Here is a 19,412-nt window from a genome sequence, read left to right as displayed (position 1 = left end):
TGTTCTCGGGGTTCCCTGCGGGCTTTCCCCACTTCCGGCCCTGCTCTGCTCCCAGGGCCACCTTTTATTCCTGCCGGGTGGCGTCCCCTGCTGACGTCGCCCAGCCCCAGCTGGATGTAAGCGGAGCTTACAAATCGCGCCGGCGGTTTTCCCGCACACGTGTCCCTGCTCCCTCCGGCTTCTGTGTGGGGTAAGTAAGTGTTTACTTCCCCCCTGGTTTTGCCTCGGGGTTTCCTTCTAACCCCGGTGTCCCTGGGACACCCCTCTGTCTTCTCTAGACTAAATAAGCCCAGTTCTCTCAACCTCTCGTGAGGCATGTTCCCCAACCCCCTAACCATTTTTGTTGCTCTCCACTGAACTCTCCAATTTGTCCACATCCTTTCTGTAGTGGGGGGCTCAAAACTGGACATGGTACTCCAGATGTAGTCCTGCCAGTGTCAAATAGAGGTGAATAATCACTTCTGTCAATTTGCTGGCAGCACTCCTGCTGATGCAGCCCAGTTTGCTGTTAGTCTTCTTCACAACAGTGGCACACTATTGTCTCTGTTCAGCTTATTATCCATGGTAACTCCCAGGATTTCTGGAGAGCTGCTGCTTAGCCAGTCAGTTTTCAGCCTATAATTGTGCCTGGGATTGTTCTATCCTACGTGCAGGACTTTGCACTTGTCCTTATTGAACTTCTTGAGATTTCTTGTGGTCCATTCATCCATCCCTTTTGTTTAGGTCACTCTGAATCCTAGCCCTAGAGTCCAGCAGTTCTACTCCCCTACCCAGCTTGATGTCATCTGCAAAAAGTTTTCAAAACTTCTGAGCAGTTGCTGTTCTTTTATTTGCTGGTTCTTGGCCCTTAGGTAAGCCCTTCAACTTTTTCTCTTTCCTGTGCTCATTAAAACATCAGTGCCTCATGTAGGAGCCTAAATTTGTGCCTAAGGACACCTATACACGTACCGGATGTCTGGTCTGACGTGCTAATTAGCATGCATCGGAGCAGACTCAAGTCTGCCGGAGCATGCTAATTAACATGCTCCATCAGCCTCCATGTCATGTCTGTTCAGCGTCCCCACACTTCAGAATAGCAGCAGTGGCACTTTAAGTAAAGCTTGTTAAATGAGCTTTAGTTCAAATGCCCCCACCACCGTTTTGAAGTGTGGGATGCTGAATACATGTGATGTTGCAGGCATTTTAATTAGAGCAGCTCCAAGAGCACCCTCTTCCTCACACCCTAAAAGATTGGGTCCTTTCTTTTGAAACATTTGATCTTGGGAGGGCCTTCTATGAAAACCTGGTAAGATTAACTTTTAATGCTGATCAATTGTTCCTTTGCTTTTCCTGCTTTCTTGTAAAGAATTGTAAATGATTCCAAGTCAAGCCATGTAATTCAATAAAAACAAGGAAAAGGGAAGTTACAGTTCACTGGTCCTAATATTCTGAGTACGGAGTTAGACATTTTTGATGCAGTGTTTTTTAAATAAAGGGTATTTAGCTCTAGGCTGTCTCTAACAGAACCTAATCAGTTTTAAGGGCTTGATCCTGCACTGAATACTGTGCTTGTTTCTATCATAACGTTTTCTTGATTTCACAATTCATAACAGATATTTTTTCAGATCTTTCAGAGAAAGATGCGCTGAAGGAATGCATCTCACTGCAGGAAAGGCACTACCTGGATGGCCTCTTGGCTTCTTGCCTAGAAAGGTGTGTTGCCATGATTGGAGCAGGGCTTTTCCCACAGTGAGGCTTCTGAAACACCATTTCTCAACAGGGCTTTCTCTTCATACCCTGAAAAGAGGTTCTGTTAAGATTCTCAAAATCAGAGACTTCAAGTAAGGCATATGGTAAGGGTGGCTGGCATCTTAGAGAATAATTGGTTCAGATGGACATGAGCTTTTGTAGACAATAACCTACTTTGTCAGATGCTGCAAAACCAAGATCGACAAGGAAATTTTCCTTGTCCCATTGCAGTTATTTCATTTTTTAAATTTCTTCTTTTTAGGATATTAATGAAATGGCTCTTTTGGGGTTGTTGGACTGTGCAACTAACAGACTAGATGGAAAATATGCTTTTCTTACCTTTGTTGTCCCCTTTATGTGATGATTAAAGTTATGATTTAAGGAGGCTCTCTAACTGGAGACTGAGAGGTGGGGAATTGGGAGATGGTCCCTCAGGCAGCAGCTAACTAGTTAGGTACAAGGGCTGTGCAAAGCTTCGGTAGCCAATTTGTTACCTTCGAGTGTCTTTACACGTGGTCTGGGGGTTGGGGGAGGCACTTTAATTAGAGCAGCTCCAAGAGCTGCTCTAATTAAAGTGCCTGCAGCCTCTTGAGTATTCAGCATCCCATGTTTCAAAATGGTGGCGGAGGTGCTTTAATGAGCATTAGTTAAAGCATTCCCACTACCATTCTGAAGCATGGGGACTCTGAATACATGAGACGCGGAGGCTGCTGGAGTGCGCTAATTAGCATGCTCCAGCAGACTCGATTGATCGAGTCTGTTCTGATACGCTGTAGTTACAGTGCGTTAGAACAGCATCCCTGCATGTCTGTAGGCACCCTTGGAGATTAACTGGTTCAGAGACGCGTGAGCTTCCATAGGTGACAGCCTGCTTTGTCAGATACTATCCAACTTAATCTCTGTGATGCCACCCTGCCCTTTAAGTGTCAGGGATCTCAGGATTTTCTTAGCAGAGGATGTTCAACTGTAGAACTAAGTACAACCTTGTAACTAGAGTCTGGGTCAGAGCTAGTCAAATAATGGCATGCATCTACTGAGGCATCTCGAGCAAAGCTAAGGATGTCATCCTCCCTCTCTACTTGGCCTTGGTGAGACCGCAGCTGGAGTTCTGCTTCCAGTTCTGAGTGCTGTGCTTCAGGAAGGATCTGGAGAGGCTCAAGAGAGTCCAATTGAGGGCCATGCACATGATTAGAGGCCTAGAGAGCAGGTCATACGAGGACAGGCTGAAAGACATGAGACTGTTAGCCTGGAGAAGAGCAGACTCAGAGGGGACTTGGTGGCAGCCTATAAGTATATCACAGATGTACATCAGGGCCTGGGGGAACATCTGTTCACCAAGCCCCACCAGGGGAGGACAAGAAATAATGGGCACAAGTTGATTGAGGATCGCTTCAGGCTGGACATAAGGAAAAACTTCTTTACAAGTCGACTGCCAGGGGTTTGGAACAGGCTTCCCCCAGAGGTGGTACAATCACCCACCCTGACAATCTTCAAAAAGCGTCTTGACGCCCATCTTGCTGGGGTCATCTGATTCCAGCAGTCTTTCCTACCCAAGTGCAGTGGGGGTTGGACATGATGATCTGTAAGGTCCCTTCCAGCCCCTAACAACTATGAAACTATGAACTCTGAAACATCTACTTTAGATTAGCATGTACCTCCCATTTAAATTAGCATTGCTGCTTGATTTGAATGAATAAGAGTCTGTTGACCATGCGTAAGGATGGAAGAATGTGGTTCATAATGATAAGGAAATGGCTTAAAACTCTAAATTTAAAGGAAATCTATCCTGGGGAGCTGGAGAGAGTAGGGAAGAGAAATGAGTGAGTTGAGCCTACTGTGGAATGCAGTTGTTTTGATGATATTCAAAACAACATCTAGGCAATCTGAAAATGTTATATATTGTTCAAGTGTAGAAAAATATTTGCTGAGATTTTTTTTTTTCTTTTTGTATTACCTTTTTCTTTCCCTGTAGATTTGGCAGGATTTTATGTTCGCATGTGCTCTTTACCCAACTGACCAGAACTACTTAGAATCAGTAAGAGCTGAAGTTACTCATCAGGTATGTTATTCAATAGGATCATGGAGTCATCATATTTCAGTATACTCAAACCCTAGCTTGTTAATGACTGGTAGAGTTAGTTAGCTTGTTTCTTGAGCCTGTAGATGTGCCAGTACTACTTTTCCCAAAGAAGTGAGACCTGTAGAGAAGCAAGGTAGAGGGTGGTAGACACTAGAATGTTGGAGATTATTCTAGGGATAACATGGGGTTCCTTCTCCTTTTTTCCCACCACACTTGCACTTGTTTTGAGAGAAGGCAAGATTGCATTTTCTGCTAGGCTGAACATCATTTTGTTGTTTGTCTGTTTGCTTATTTCTTGGGGGAGTGGTTGGCAAGGCTTGTTTTTTTTTTTTAAGTTTAAAAAAATTCCTGTCTTCCACCACATGAAACATTTTAAAATGAAAATACCAATTATTCACATCTTTTAAAGCCAGCCACAAATGTGTATTGTTGATGTAAATATAGCTAGTCATGGAGTAAAATTGCTCACGAGCCTGTATGCAGGATTGGGTCCTTATACTTGTAGCTGTCATATTGCTGTATCATTTAGAATCTATCATAGTTTTCATTATTCAGATCATTTAACATGGCAGAGATATCCACAAGTGTGTGTTTAAATTATTTTCAGCTTGTTTATAAGTATTAAAAGGCATCATGTAAAAGAGGCCTAACTTCATTAGAAGGTTGAAGCTGTGATTTTTATTTCAGGTAAAGAGATTAAAATCTCATCCATCCATTATTTTATGGAGTGGAAACAATGAAAATGAAGCAGCAATTGCAGACAACTGGTTCTCTATCCCCTATGCTGAGAAGAATGTTTTTGTCAAAGACTATGTGATGCTTTATGTGAAGAATATCCGAGAAATTGTTCTTGCTGTAAGTAGCTTTTTCAGGGATTAAAGAGGGGGAGGAAAGTAGCAAAGGTTTTAAAATCTGCTGTCTGGGCAGAGTACCTGTTTATGGAAAATAAATTTGCTCCCCTAGTTATATTCTCCCAATTTTGTTCATGTATTTCTTTAAAATTCATCCATGAAGGAGAAAAATATGCTTGTTGTCTTTGTTGCTTTAGGAAGTGTGAAGAATAACTGAATTAGGAGGAACTTGCCCTTCTTTTTCTTGCCACCACTTTGTCTGTGTTTAACAAATATGCTTGCAGGGGGCATTCTCCGTATTTTTTTATTTTATAAATATATACAATGAGAAAATCTACTTGCCTCTGATTTTGCTGGAGGTCATCTTTCAGGTCTCTGATAATGGATTGTTAGCTTTCTTCACCCTCTAATGAAAGAGAGAGATGTTGTTCAAACTTTGACAAAGACATCTATTCCGCAGCAAAGTCTGTTGTAATTTGACTTTACTAATTTTTGTTGCAGTTTTTGTAGCTTTCCTCCTTGTCCTGGAAAGTTCAGTGTTTCTGTTTCATTTTATTATTGTACAGTGGAACTTACTTATAATAAACTTATTTGTAGTGAAGCTCTATCTACAGTGAAATGGATGGAAAATCCCGAATTGCCAGACTTTTTCATTTCCATGTTTACAGAATGCAAAACTGAGACCTGTAATAGACTACCAGTGACCACTGGTGCCGCTCCTTTAGTGATATCAAAAACAAAAGTTTAAACCAAACTAAGAAGAGATGCTGGTAAAAATATCTGGCCAGCTTCAGTCACAAGTAGAGTTGTACAGCTCCTAGATAAAGAATGGGGGGCATGCCTAAAATTCTTTCTGTGGGTAACAGTAATGAAGTTTGCTCCATTTTAATTGAGTTCCTTTGTAGTCATTTCCAGATAGGTGTTAAGCGTTGCTTTCAAGTTTTAACCTACCTCTGTTTCCTCTGAGCAGAGAGTGAAGGAAAAATGAGTGAAATAGAAAATATGGTAGAATGATAATGATAAGTAGGAATCGTGTCTCCCAGTCTTCCTGCAGCAGATCCCAGTAGAAAATGAGAAGTCAGGTTGGTATACTTACTTTCTTCTGGGAGTGGATGGCATGGTCACCCAGAGGAGTCCCCTCTACAGCTGACAATCCCCTCCTACAGTCGAGACCTGCCATGACTAATGGCCATCCTTTTTAAAATGAAGCTCCATTTCCAGTAAAGAGTAAAATGGTAGACTTGAGTGTCCTGTTTTGGTAGGAGAAGAAAAAGCACAGAAGCATTGCAAATTGCCCACTGCTACCGCAGCACAGAACAAGATTGTTCTACATGATCTTCCATTCCTGAATAGTTGGGCAGAAAGTCATTCCTGAGCTCCAGGTTAATGTTTTGATCTTCCCAGTTAGCGAAAGTTGTATGTGGTATTGAGAAATGCAAAATAAAACTGATATTTTTCCAATTAAAACTTCTCTTTACCACTGGAAAATTAAGTGATACCCGTGAGTGTCTACACAAGACATTTACTGTGCAGTAGACTAATTAACTGCGCAGCAAATTTCTAAATGTGCACCCCTATTTGGCTGGAGTAAATTAACTTTGCAGCAGAATAGTACTTGTAAATACAAATACTATCCTGCTGCAAAGTTATTTACTACCCAGCAATGCATGTGTAGATGCTGATCCAGGAATAAATTGGTCCTGGTCAGTACAGCCAGCAGGAGGCCATACTGCTAGCTCGAGGAACCTCATAGCTAAGGTAGCTCCTCTGTCACCTGATAGAGCCACCTAGAGCCTGGGTCCGACCCCCTCCTCCCACCCTATGCCTGCTGCCAGCTCAGGGCTGGCACCTGGACAGCTGTGACTGGAGCTCCCCTTGGCTGCTGCAGGGAGGGGAGGGCAGGAGTAGCCGTGGCCTAAACTGCTCCTCCCTGGCTCAGTTTGCTCCTGGCTCAGGCACATGTGTAGATGCTGCTCCCAGGAGTTGTTAACTGCAGATCAGTTTGCTGCATAGTTTATTCATGCACATTAATTGCATGTGTAGACATGCCTACCTTTTCCTACTCTGTTATTCCTCTTGCTTCCTGATGCATTGACTACTGTAGAATCTGGTCATGCTGAACTAACCTTAATTCATCTGGCTGTGGTAAAATATAGAAGGTGCTTGTGACCATGCTATCAAAATGTAGGCTGAAGACAATAGAAGTGATGCCATTTAAAAAAAAACCCATCACTGTTCTTATTGGAGCATCTGTACTACAGTCAGTTTTAGTAGAGCCATTTTAGTACTGGAAATTAAAAAGTACAGGAAAACATTAAATGGGGAGGGAAGAGGAAGGAGAATTTTGAGACAAACTGTTAAGTAGGGGTGCAGTCATTTGCAGCCACACACAGACATTCCATTTCTTGTAGGAGAGTTGCTGCTATTCCAGGAAAAAACATGAGTGTACAGATGTTTAGGATTTTTCTCTCAGAGCAAAAATTGATGCTCCAGAAAAGTAATCTGGGGACAACCAGAGTTAAACCACTCCTGGGACAGTTTCTTCTGGGACAGTTTCTTCTGTACAACTTACTCTTCTGCAAGAAGCCACAACATAGTCCTCTAGCATCCCAGGATGCTTTTCTTCTCCACACCTCAGGGAGATAGTGTGTCACTGACCAGAATCTACTAAACCAGCTGAGTAGAGAGCAGAACACTTCCCCTTCACAATCCTCAAATTGTGCTTCAGGGAGACACAAGCTGTTTCTGAGCAGTGTGGGTCAGCCAGTCAGGCCTGCCCTCTACACTGCTGTCATCTATCACCAGGAAGACTAAGGGAGCCTGCAGAGAATGCTGATGTGTGCTCAGGGGCCCTCTGTCTGCACAGCATCAGCACTGCAAGCTCCCTGCTCTTCAGAGGTGCAGCCTTCAAATGTCTGTTCGGGCATCTCCAGGTAAGTTTTTCTAGCAGGGGAACAAACCCAAAAAACAAAGGTATTTTGCTTGGCATGCATGCCTGGGGGAAGAGGTCAGGGCTGCATTACTACAACAGGGATTAGGCCCCTTGTGGCTCCCCTGCTGTCTGCCCTTGGCATGCCAACATCTTACAAGTAGAGGTTGTGCGTGTTTTTGGCCCTCTGCCCAAAAACATTGCCGACCTCCGATATAAAGACTTCAGTGGTTGGGGATAAGCAGTGCCACTTGCACATTGAGAACAAATGAATAGGACTCCTCATACCTCAAATGAAGCATGTGCCCCAAGTTCTTTGCTGTATTGGAGCCATTCTATTGAGTAGAGAATATCTGGCCTGCCTTCCTGAAAATGTGACTGTAAATGTGTTAGATTAGCAAATTAAGCCCTTTAGTATTTTAGGTGACACTGGTAAGAGGCTCTAAATGCTAATGATTAGAAATACTGAAAGCCTACCCTGAAGTCTCACCTGGCCTAAAATGTGGAACCGGTGAAAAAAGAAGCAAATGACAGTGCCATTAAACAAAGGCTGTGGACAGACATATATTTGAAGTGCTCAGAATTCCAAAGCACTTCAAATTGGGTGAGCTTTAGCACCATTTCCTTTTGTTCCCCTTTACCTCCCCGTAGTAGAGCACTATGGAATGCCAGAGGACCGCTCAATCATGCAGACTTTTCAGGAAGGACTTCAGAAATGTTCCTTATTTTTTTTTTTCGAGGGTTCATTTTGAAATGTTTCAGCCATTTTTTAATAACTTCAGCTATGCATGTCTACATACTCACTACTTGGAGCACTTCAAAGGCCCTTGTGGTGTTTCAAACAGTATATCTGTCCATGACAAGTAGTAGCATACCTCAGGTGCATTATAACTAAGGTTCAGTGGCTGCTGAATAATAAAATAAAATTAAAAAACAATAATAGTTTTGCTATTGCAAAAATGTTACGAATATGGTAATTTTACTTACAGAAGAAAAAGTCATGGCATACAAATATTAATGATCATTCAATCTTTTTTCCACTAGGATTGCTGCGAATAGCTGTCATTAAGAATGTAGAAGCATTTAAAGATAGCAAATTGCTTGAGGAGAGTAGAGAATCCTTCAGAAATACGAAATAGTATTGTACCCAGTAAGACTTGGTCTCAGAGCTCAAAATACATTAAACATGAGAGATGATCAATGTCAGGGAGCTGGACTAGTTGATCTTGTGTGGTTCCTTCCAGCCCTGCTGTCCTATGACAAGACAAAAAAGGAATGTGTTTCCTAGACAATGACTTAATAATTTGGCAAAGTCATTTCACTTTTTAGGATGTGGTTTGGATATCAAGATAATGATGAAATGAATCATGTTACACGGTTATTGTGTTTGTTTTGTTTAACTCAGGAGGATAAAAGTCGTCCTTTTATTGTGTCTAGTCCCACCAATGGTCTTGAAACCATTAAAGAAGGTTGGCTCTCCCCAAATCCTTATGATACCCACTACGGTGACATTCACTTCTATGACTACACCAGGGACTGCTGGGACTGGAGAATATATCCTAAAGCTCGATTTGCCTCAGAGTACGGGTTTCAGTCCTGGCCTTCCTTCAGTACACTGGAAAAGGTAAGGTAAAACTTTCAAATCTGTATCTGTCCCCTTTTTAATTTGGGCTACAAAGTGAATAATTTGCCAAGAAACTCCAATGTTTTGACAGTAGCTGAAATGACATATTTTGGTACAGGAAAATGTTAGGTATGATATTGGTAATGGAAGGAGAGAGTGGGTGAACATTTTTCACCTGTTCTTCTCACGGCAGCCAAGGTGAATATCTGCAGTCATGGTTTATTACTATTGCCATTATTTAACTGTCAGAGTCCACAGTCTTGCTACAATTTATTTTAATGTCAATGTCTTAAAAATTGTTTTTGCTTTCCTAAACAATTAGTGATACATTCTTGGACTCTTTAAACAGAGAAGCTTGTACTGTTTGAAATGTTAAGGTACTTATTGCTCATCCCTATTAACATCATATACCAAAATAGCTCTCAATTTACCATCTCTTTGATCAGAACTAACAGTATGTAATGTTGTCACTTGCTGTATTAAAAAGCAAGATGGCCATGCCAAAATATATGAGCCTCTTTTGTATTATCATCAGACTCCTAATTGATCCGGTTTAGTTTGTAGCTTGTAATTGTTGACTAAAGTGTGCACAGTGTATTTTCTAGACAACTGTTTCTGTGGACTGTGCTTCTAAAGTGATGCCTGCATTGCAAATATCCCTTTAGTTTTTTTACTAAAATGTACTGAATTGATCTACATTTATCATACCAGGCTTTTAATGTTGGCTTTTTACTGCAAGATAAGGTTGCACTATCCATCTGTCCAAATCTCTGCAAATAATTTAATTAGATAGGGACACACAACACATCCTATCTCATTTATCCAGTCAGATTAGATGTGGTGTGTCTCTGTTTCATCTATCCACCCATTTATTCAGTCAGATGGGAAATGCATATCATATTGATCCAAGCATGAGTTGATTAAAAATTTACTAAAGGGTTCAAAATGTTGTCTTCAATATGCTGAGTGAAATATATTCCCTTTTTTGAGACATCAGTGCTGTCTTCTGTAATTACAGACAGTGAAAAACTTTATAGTCTATCAAAATAAAGAATTAATTTAAATTAGTTTTTTAGAAATCATGAATACAATAAAGAATCAACAATAATAGCCATAATTATGTGAATTCTAATATCCCACCATTCTTCACTCAAGAAATTACCATTATTCTGTGTGTGTGTTATTCCAGAGGTAGATGACAAGAAGTTATGAATGTGCATTACTGATATTATAGGATTGGTAGCCTCTGTGTAACTTCCTCTTTAGGAAAGGACATTAGTTTTTTCTGTTCTCTAAAGAACTGAATAAGGAAGCTTACTGATGTAGAGTGAGAGCGAGTGACTGGCAAACAGGCCCTTCTGGATCTAAGTCCTAGCTCTGCTTGTTGACTTGGACTGTGAACACAAGAGTACTTAAGTTTTCATTGCCAAATTCAACCTTGGAATGCATGCAGATACAAAAAAAACCCCCAACTCTTGTTTGTGTGTTTTCACTGGCTTTGGCTATCTGTTAAAGGAGATGACATTTATACCCCAGGGTGTTCTGAACTTATTTATGTAGAGATCCTTATTTCAGTGATATGGCAGAAATATAAAGTATCAGTCTAAAGATTCTAGGAGATGACACACAGCTGATACATATGTATATTTTTCACCTTGCCATTCTGCGCTAGCCAATTCACCACTAATTCACCAAGATCAGGAGCTGGCATGTTTCTCTGTTTCTTTCCAGTCTGTTTAGTTTTCTGTGCCTTTTCCCCAAAGGTTTCCTCTGCAGATGACTGGTCTTATGCGAGCAATTTATCTCTCCATCGACAGCACCATGTCAGTGGTAATGATGAAATGCTTCAACAGGCGGGACTTCACTTCAAGCTGCCCCAGAGTGCAGACCCCTTAAAAAAGTTCAAGGATACAATTTACCTCACTCAGGTAACAGCATGTCACAATCTAGTGGCAGGTACCTGTAATTTATCATTACTTGCAGGTCAAGGCTATAGTCACATAGCAAAGAAACACAGGCCCCGCCCTGAAGAATTTACAAGCTCAATATGAGGCCATTTTGTACGTCTGACCCATTCCACTAGAGAGACCAGGGCACAAAGGGGCTCCTTTATTTCCTCTCCTTTCCTCTTTCCTGCACCAAAGGATGAAGTAATAGGTAAAGCTAACCACACTCTTTCTTGCATAAGTAGGTGCATCACAAACAGGTCTAGGGAGGTGATACTTCCCCTGTATGCGGTATTGGTTAGGTTGCAGCTGGAATATGGTGTCCAGTTTTGGGTGCCACATTTCAGGAGGGATGTGGATAACCTGGAAAGGGTTCAGAGGAGGGCCACCTGTCTGGTTAAAGGCCTACAGGAAAAACCCTATGAGGACTGATTTGAGGGACCTGAATCTCTTCAGCCTCCTCAAGAGAAGGCTGAGAGGTGATCTTGTGGCCATCTACAAACTGCTGGGGGGGACAGCAGGAAATAGGGGATACAATGTTTACCAAGGTCCCCATCAGGGTAACTAGAAACAATGGCCACAAATTGAAGGATTGCTAATTTAGATTGGACATCATAAAAAAATTCTTTACAGTGAGGGCTGCCAAAATATGGAATACGCTTCCAAGAGAGGTGGTGCTGTCCCCTTCCTTGGAGGTATTTAAGAGGAGATTGGACAAACACCTGGCTGGGGTCATCTGATCCCAGCACTCTTTCCTGCCCAGGGCAGGGGGTTGGACGCAATGACCTAATAGGTCCTTTTCGACTGTAAAATCTTTGAAAATGCATGACTGTTAATCGGGTGTCAAAGATACATCCCATGGACTGTATCTGGCCCAAGGAGCTGTGCCATTTTGCCCATGAGGCTCCTGGAGGGGCTGGAAATGCATGGAGCTAAGCATGTTGATGCCATTTTCAGGGCTTAAATCTGAAGTTCTGTTCAGTTCCTGTGAAGTATTTTTCTCTCATACATATTTTATACACAGTAAAAGCTCTCTTATCCAGCATCCCCCGGGAATGGGGGATGCTGGATAACAAGATATGCCAGTTAATTGAGCGGCCTGGGCTGCTGCTTCTCCCACCACATCTGGGGTGTCCCGCCGGGCCCTGCACAGACTATTATGCCCCCAGGCCATAGAGGCTCAGCAGCACAGGCTGCTTTGCCCTTGGCCATGGGGCTCGGAGAAACCGTAAGTGCCATGGTGGGCACTTCTGGTTTCACTTTATCTTACAAGCTGGCATGCTGGTTATTTGAGCGTGCTGGCTTGTAAGATGCCCATTAACAGAACTTTTACTGTACAAATTGTCTTGACAGTAGTTAGCCAAACTAAAAATAACACCTTTTTAATGCATTTGTTGAACAAGGTTATGCAGGCCCAATGTATAAAAACAGAAACTGAGTTCTATCGTCGTTCTCAAAGTGAGGTAATTGATGGACAAGGACATACGATGGGAGCGCTGTATTGGCAACTCAATGACATCTGGCAGGCCCCTTCATGGGCTTCCCTAGGTAAGTTTTGCAACAGTCACCACATAACACCACTAATAATGCTTCTGACTTTTATTTTATTGTTTCATTATATTTTTTCATGAGAAATATTAGTTAATGTTATAGCTGGGATGGCTTTACCAAGTGCTAAACATGTTTTTAACCATTTGTTTTCCAGCCATTGTATTACCAAATTTGATACTGGCAGATGGGGACACAAAGCTATTTAGTCTTGTCATTCTTCTGGTTTCAAAAGAACAGAGTGAAAAACAAAGCAAATTGTTTACCCTATCCACTTTATTAATGTTTAGCTTTTGAATACAGTAACTACAACTTTAAACCTTCCTAATTGGAAGCCTTTGTAGCATACTGTTAAGATCCTGTATAGGTCTCTTTTAGGAAGGGCATTGTTTAATTTGCATGATTCTAATTTAAACAGTATTCCTTTATCTTGAAGAGGAGAGCAATGAGCATAATCATTAGGGGGTGTTATTAAGTGCTCTGAAGTAGAGGTTGGAACCCCACTTCATAAGCCCTGTTTTCAGCATACCCATAACATAACATAACTTCCCCAGAAAAGAACAATTTTTCTGAAATCTTCCATGCCACATCTCATCCCAGAATTGTTTTAAGTCATTTGGTTTCCAATGTGATTTGGTTTAGAAGCTCCAAACTGCATTTTTTCAGTCTTTCTGTGGGGATATAGATGTGCCTTTTTAGTACCATGGGGAGTGGGGGTTGGAAAGGTATGAAGTGTGTTCAATGGCATGTGAAAAGCCATCTTTTTATAGGCACATGTGCTATTTAAAAAGGATGATATATTCCTACATGAATGTAAAACAACCAATATTCAGCTCATCTGTAGCCTGAAAGATGATGGTGATATTCCTTTTATTTCTTAAAAATATCTCTGTAAACAGTTCACATAATTTTGTCAAAAAGTGATGGAACTTTTGACACATGCTAAGACACTCTGACTGCATTTGCTTGGGAATCTTTAGTTTTAGTTAAATAGCATATGATTTCTCTTGTCCCTACTCAGTACTGGTTATAGACACATGACACGGTTACTTACACCCTAGGGAATGTTGTGCAGAAAAATTCAAAATTATATGCAGAAAAATTCAAAATTATGTGCCGAGTCCCAGGCGTGCATGTGGTGGCATGGAGCCAGTCTACCCTGCCTCCCTGGCACGTGCCTTCAGACCAGATCAGGCTGGCTGTATGCCAGCACATGGGGTTTGCAGCACTGCAGGCAGGATCTGTGCGCCCTCAGGCTGGGTGGGCTTTGTGCCTCTCTGTAGGTCTTCCAGTACTCCAGTGGGAAGCCACATGTGGAGGCACAGAGTAATGTGCCATTGGGCCAGGCTAGCTCTGCGTCTCCTTGTGCAGCTTCTTGCTGGAGTGCTGCAAGCCCTGTATGGAGGCACAGAGCCCACGCAGCCTGATAACACGTGACTCCGACCTGTAATATCACAAACCCGGTGTGCTGGCACAGAGCCAGCCCGGTCTGGATTGAAGGTGTGAGCCAATGGGCTGGCTGGGTTGGTTCCAGGTCACCATGTGCAGCCCCCAGGACTCAGCTGGAGCTGCATGCTGCTGGGGGGCTCTGTCTGCTGCAGCTGTGAGGGCCTACCAGCTGCTGCTGCCACCAGTGGCTGCAGGGGCTGTGGACCATGGGTGGGGGACCTACTCACAGTGACTCATAGCCACAAACCCCATGCCCACTCACAAACCCCACACTCACCCCACCCCCTTCTGCAGGCATGAGCTCCCCTCCCCACTCAGCAGCTGTCCAGTTGCATGCCACCGCGCTTGTTGCCTCTACATGATGCTCCCAGCTGAACTGCTGGGATCCCTGCAGAGGTGGAGGCAGAGCCCGCCTGGGTTAAATTATGCAAAATTATGCAATTTTGCCTAGCCATACATTTTATGTGCCAAATTGCACTGGTGCATGATTGCATAATTTCCTGGGGTGTAGTTACTATGTCCCAAATTAACTTTCCTATGTAATGAAAATGAAGAGAGCTTATGATCGATAGCTATATTACATAGTAAATCTTGTGAACCAAGGGTAAAGTTACCCTTGGAAATGTGTAGTAACTCCATCATGTGGAATGTCATATCATGTGCCTGCTCCACTAGGGAAAAACAGATGGTGGGGTTATCTCAGGGCTGATTTTTTTTCAAGCTTTGACTTATCAAAACCTCAGAAGAGGTGCTGGGACAATTGTTTACACATTCAGCTTGAATGGCAATTGATGCAAATTAGCTGTGATTATCCTGGCAAAAAGTGTCACCCTGAATACCTCGCAGGTACTTAAAGTAGGACAGTGGGCTTGTATGTCTGTAGGATCCAAGGATAAAAGACTTTGTTCTGGGAGAAGTCTGCTTTTAGGCCTAGGGCTCTAGGCAGTATCATCCTAGAGCAGCTGTTTGTGCAGTGTAAGCTAGCTCCCTCACTATTTAGTGGCCTGGTGCATACTGCAGGCAGCTCACTTGTGAGAGCCCATCATATATCTGCATCTTACTATGCAATAAATTTTACTACAGAGCAGGGTTGTCAACACAATAACTTTTTTAAAATTATTTATTTTATTTTATTTTTTTACTAACAGCCAATTTTTGTTTTTTACTGATATTTTTTTACTTATATATGTTTTACACAGTGTAAATGTAACTCTTCTGCCAGACCCTGCCATGCTGCCAGGCCTCAGTTAGAAGGGCTAGGTTCAAATTTAGGGGTTTAACATCAATCATAGTAAAAAAAAGTTTGGTTAAAAAAAAAAAAAAGTCTAGGCTTCACAGCCCTGTTTGACTGCCGCAGTGGTTTTACACTGTGCTACACCCCCTGCCATGGGCCCCCAACTGACCGTAGATCCTTATGTCCTGCACTGTACTGTGTCACACCCCCTAGGCTTATCCCAGCCAGCCCTGCTCCCCCCAGCCTACAGGGGCAGCTGTGGACTGAAATGAGGATTGGAGGTAGACTGCACCTGCACTGCATTGCCCAGATGAGTTCTGCTGCACATGCCCCCTGCCCCGGCTCCTCCCCCTTCTCTCCCTGGCCAGCTCCTGGGACCTAGCATGCAGGCAGTCTTCCATACACCCTCCCATGGTCCCCCTCACAATATACAAGAGTAAGACTTTATTTTGAGCTATTATGCAATTGCCTATATATACACTACTTAAAAAAAAAAATGAGAACAAAAATAAAAAATAAAAAATTTAAATATCTTCTAGTAGATGTTTGTTTTTAATATATGATTTGTTTTTTATCTATAATTTTTTTAAATGATATGTTTTGAAAGATTTTGTGTGCAGCCCTTGACAGCTCACCAAAACTTGTTGAGTGGTGCAACAGCCAAAATAATTGCTAACCCCTAGTTTATACCTGTGTATTTATTTTGGAAGCCAAAACAAAAAAAAAAAGGAATAATGCATTTTACTTAATTGTTTGTATCCAGATGTTATTATTTTTGTTATTTTGTGATGGAAGATCCTGTCAAATTCTGTGGAAGTTGATATTTTTAAAAAATTAAAAATTCTGTTCTGTTTCAGCCCTACTTAACATTGATGTAAAGTTCATATTTAGACAATGCTCTGTTGATTTAGAAAAAAATTGAGAGGTCCAGGTTCTACACTGGAACATGAGACCAGTAGGTAGTGTTTGTATTTTGGCAATGACGCTTTCATGCTTATCCTTTGGCTGTCTGGAAGACTCAGCCCCGTGCATGCATCACAAAAATACAAAGTGCTATTTTTCCTAGGCATTCTGCTGTCAGTCAAGACCGTATCCATAACACTGATGTCTCTGGATTTCATAAGCTCATGCAATAGAGACATGATGTCTCTGTTTGTTTATTTATCTGGCTTTCATTATGATTCATAAGACTTGTTCAAAATAAAGGATCTCCCTAAAAAATAAAGCTAGCAAAATGGTGTAATGTACAGAAAGATGGTGTGATGTGTAAAACATAAAGCATGTTTTTTTAAAGTACAGAACTGACATCATTATAAGAAATGTCTGAAGTAGTTGAATTATGAATAGTGGTGTTAATGTTAATTTTCAGAAAGGAAGCTCTGCAGAGATGCAGCTGTCCCTTTGTTTTGTTTTATTCTGTCAGTGGATAGAGGAAAGGTTTAATATTCATTTAATTGGACAATATGGTGGAGGCATTTTTGAAATGCTAATAGCTAGAATTATTGCACGCCTCAAAGAGATTTATTTGCACACTTCTGCATCTCATTAGATGGCATAGTAGTACCACTGATGAATACCTCCTTTCTTTATTTTTTTTCTTTAATACACAGAATGCCATAGACATGCTTACATAATTTCCCATTTGAAGTACAAGTGTGTTCTTGAAACAGGGAGAGACTCAAAAGTTAAAATGAAATACGTTTTCTTGTGTATTGAAGATTTACACTGGAAAGTAAGAAAAACACAATGCAAGACCCTCATTCTCATGTATCTCTGCCTCTTTAGAACTAAGCATCTTTTACCAGCAATTACGTTTTGATTGTATGGTCATAGTTATGTAGCCACTTGTGCTACATTAATTGTTTTGGCATCTGTGCAGCACATCTCAGTGAAGAATGCTGAACTGCAGCTGGCATTTCATTGCTTTCCTACACAAATGTCACCTTGAGGTACCAATTCAGTAACAAGAGTTTCACTTGAACAGATAGCTCCATTTTACTGCAGGTCCAATACTGATAGACTTGGGTGAGCTGAAACCACAGACTATTAAAGTGAATAATAGATTTAGATTAATGAGATTAGACATGAGCAAAGAATTAGTGGTATATTTCTCAGGTTGCATTTAATGGTGTGAAATGATTTAATTTAGAACCAGCTCCGGTGAGAAAAACTATTTACTCTTACTCTAGCTGTTGGTGGAAAAGGCTTCAGAGAACATTCAGGGTGCTGACTGACATTCAGTTCCCCAGTCTAACTCATGGTGCTTTACAGCAAGTACCATGAATTAGACCAGCCCTCTTGATCCAACAGATGTGTGCTGTAGAATTGGGAGGGTTGTATGATTGAGCTCCCCTTTGGAGCTGATCCAGGGAGAGAGGCTGTCTGCAGTGTCTGTCCCCTAGCCCTGCTCCCCTCTCTAAGCTCCCATGCTCTCAGGATGGGAGAGTGGGGTGGCAGGGGAGGGAGGTCTGTTCTGTGGTTTCTCCAGCCATGCTGGAGTGGTGGGGTGACGGGGTGGATTGGAGTCCAGTTGGTGTGGGGAGGCTCCAATCCACCTGCCCCACCCTCCAGCGCTGGCTGGGGAATCCCCTAGACCAAACTCACTCATGTCCCTTTCCCATTCTGAAGACAGTGTGCAGAGCAGAGCTCAGCTGTGTCAGCCAAGCCCTACTCGCAGCCACGCTGACATATGTTAATGAAGGCACTTCACTTTGGAGCTCCTTCTGAACCCTCATATAATGAGGGCTCAGATTGTTGCCCGATTGGGCGTTTTTAAAGTGCTCTGCAGCTATGCATTTCTGTCAGTGCATGGCTGTAAAGCGCTTTCAATGGCTGATCACACGACAAACTGTTATGTCTGTCAGTGCCACTGTCACATCTGTCAGCTACCTCAGAGAACGTAGCAGTGGTGTCCCATTCCATATTAAGTCATAGGGTCTTATCGCATCATCAGGTTTTTGATGCTATTAAATAAAGTGCAACTTCTGCTCTTTATGTCATGATTAGTACGAGTTTGGGGAATTCAGGTTTAAACGAGAATTCCTTTTAAACGCAGAAAATAAGCCTCAGGTTGATTTTAAAATAACTTCTGTTTATCAGCTTTTGGCATATAATGGGAACATTTCCTCCACATATTTCCCTTTCCCTCCCTAGATTTCCCAATGCCATTTGAGGGTGGGGGAATCGAGAAATCTTCTGATTAAGAAATCTTGATTTAAACTGAAGTTTAAATCAAGAAATCTGTCTCCTGTTTTAAAGGAGTCTAGATAATAGGCTTAAGGACTAAGATGTTGGTTTCATAGCCTACATGCATGGTTTTTGTCTCTCTCATCTGAACTCAGGGCTGCTTGAGTTTAGAACAAGTTGTAGGATTCTATCCCCATGTTGTAGAACTTCGCTCCCTGTAAGCCAGTGGATTTTAACCTGTGGTTCGCGGTCCCCTGGCGGCCCATAGACTATGTTTAAGGGGTCCGTGAAAGATGACTATCATCAATCAAAAGTATGTGAATACCCACACTTATAATTCAAAGGGATCTGCACCTCCCTTTCAATTTTTTAGAAGTCTACAAATGAAAAAAGGTTGAAAGCCACTGCTCTATGCTATAGTTGTTGTTGTTGTTTAAATAGATTTAAAATTTATGGCTTAAAGGAGGGGGGCCAAGGGGGCGGTGTCAACCTTTACAAGCACAAAGCATGTGTAAGCAGCACCTGCTTGGGTCTGCAAACAGCCTGAAATAGTTGTGTAAATGTAAAATTCTTCCACTAATTTCAGTAGAAACAAACCAATAATGTGGTTTTTTTTAACTGTTAGGATTGTTAACAATTTCATTTCTGATTTTATATTTTCAGAAAAGTATAGTTATTGAATTTATCCCTCAGTTCTGAGCTGGCTCTCATTCTGTTTCAGCTGCCCAAAGTCTTGTTTACTCCCAGATGTTAGAATACCTGGATTTGTCCTTGATTGTTTCTGTGATGAAGTTCTGCTGCCTTTACAGAAATCTCTGGCACACTGAAAACTGAGTA

At 41.8% G+C, this 19,412-nt stretch overlaps 1 protein-coding gene across 2 annotated transcripts in view; it reads left to right on the top strand.

The window, feature by feature from the left end:
- Positions 1 to 19,412, top strand: part of MANBA (mannosidase beta) — an 88,312-nt gene that overhangs the window by 58,623 nt on the left and 10,277 nt on the right. For both annotated transcript variants that reach the window (XM_019488051.2, XM_006272749.4), the window contains 5 exons: positions 3,701 to 3,787; positions 4,496 to 4,663; positions 8,994 to 9,212; positions 10,976 to 11,140; positions 12,562 to 12,706. In XM_019488051.2, coding sequence (XP_019343596.2) covers positions 3,701 to 3,787; positions 4,496 to 4,663; positions 8,994 to 9,212; positions 10,976 to 11,140; positions 12,562 to 12,706 — 784 coding nt within the window. The remainder of the gene's footprint in view (positions 1 to 3,700; positions 3,788 to 4,495; positions 4,664 to 8,993; positions 9,213 to 10,975; positions 11,141 to 12,561; positions 12,707 to 19,412) is intronic.

This window comes from Alligator mississippiensis, chromosome 2 (assembly GCF_030867095.1).
Source record: "Alligator mississippiensis isolate rAllMis1 chromosome 2, rAllMis1, whole genome shotgun sequence".
NCBI lineage: Eukaryota > Metazoa > Chordata > Crocodylia > Alligatoridae > Alligator > Alligator mississippiensis.
Note: the sequence above shows the minus strand (reverse complement) of the source record. Positions and strands in the feature narration are given on the sequence as shown.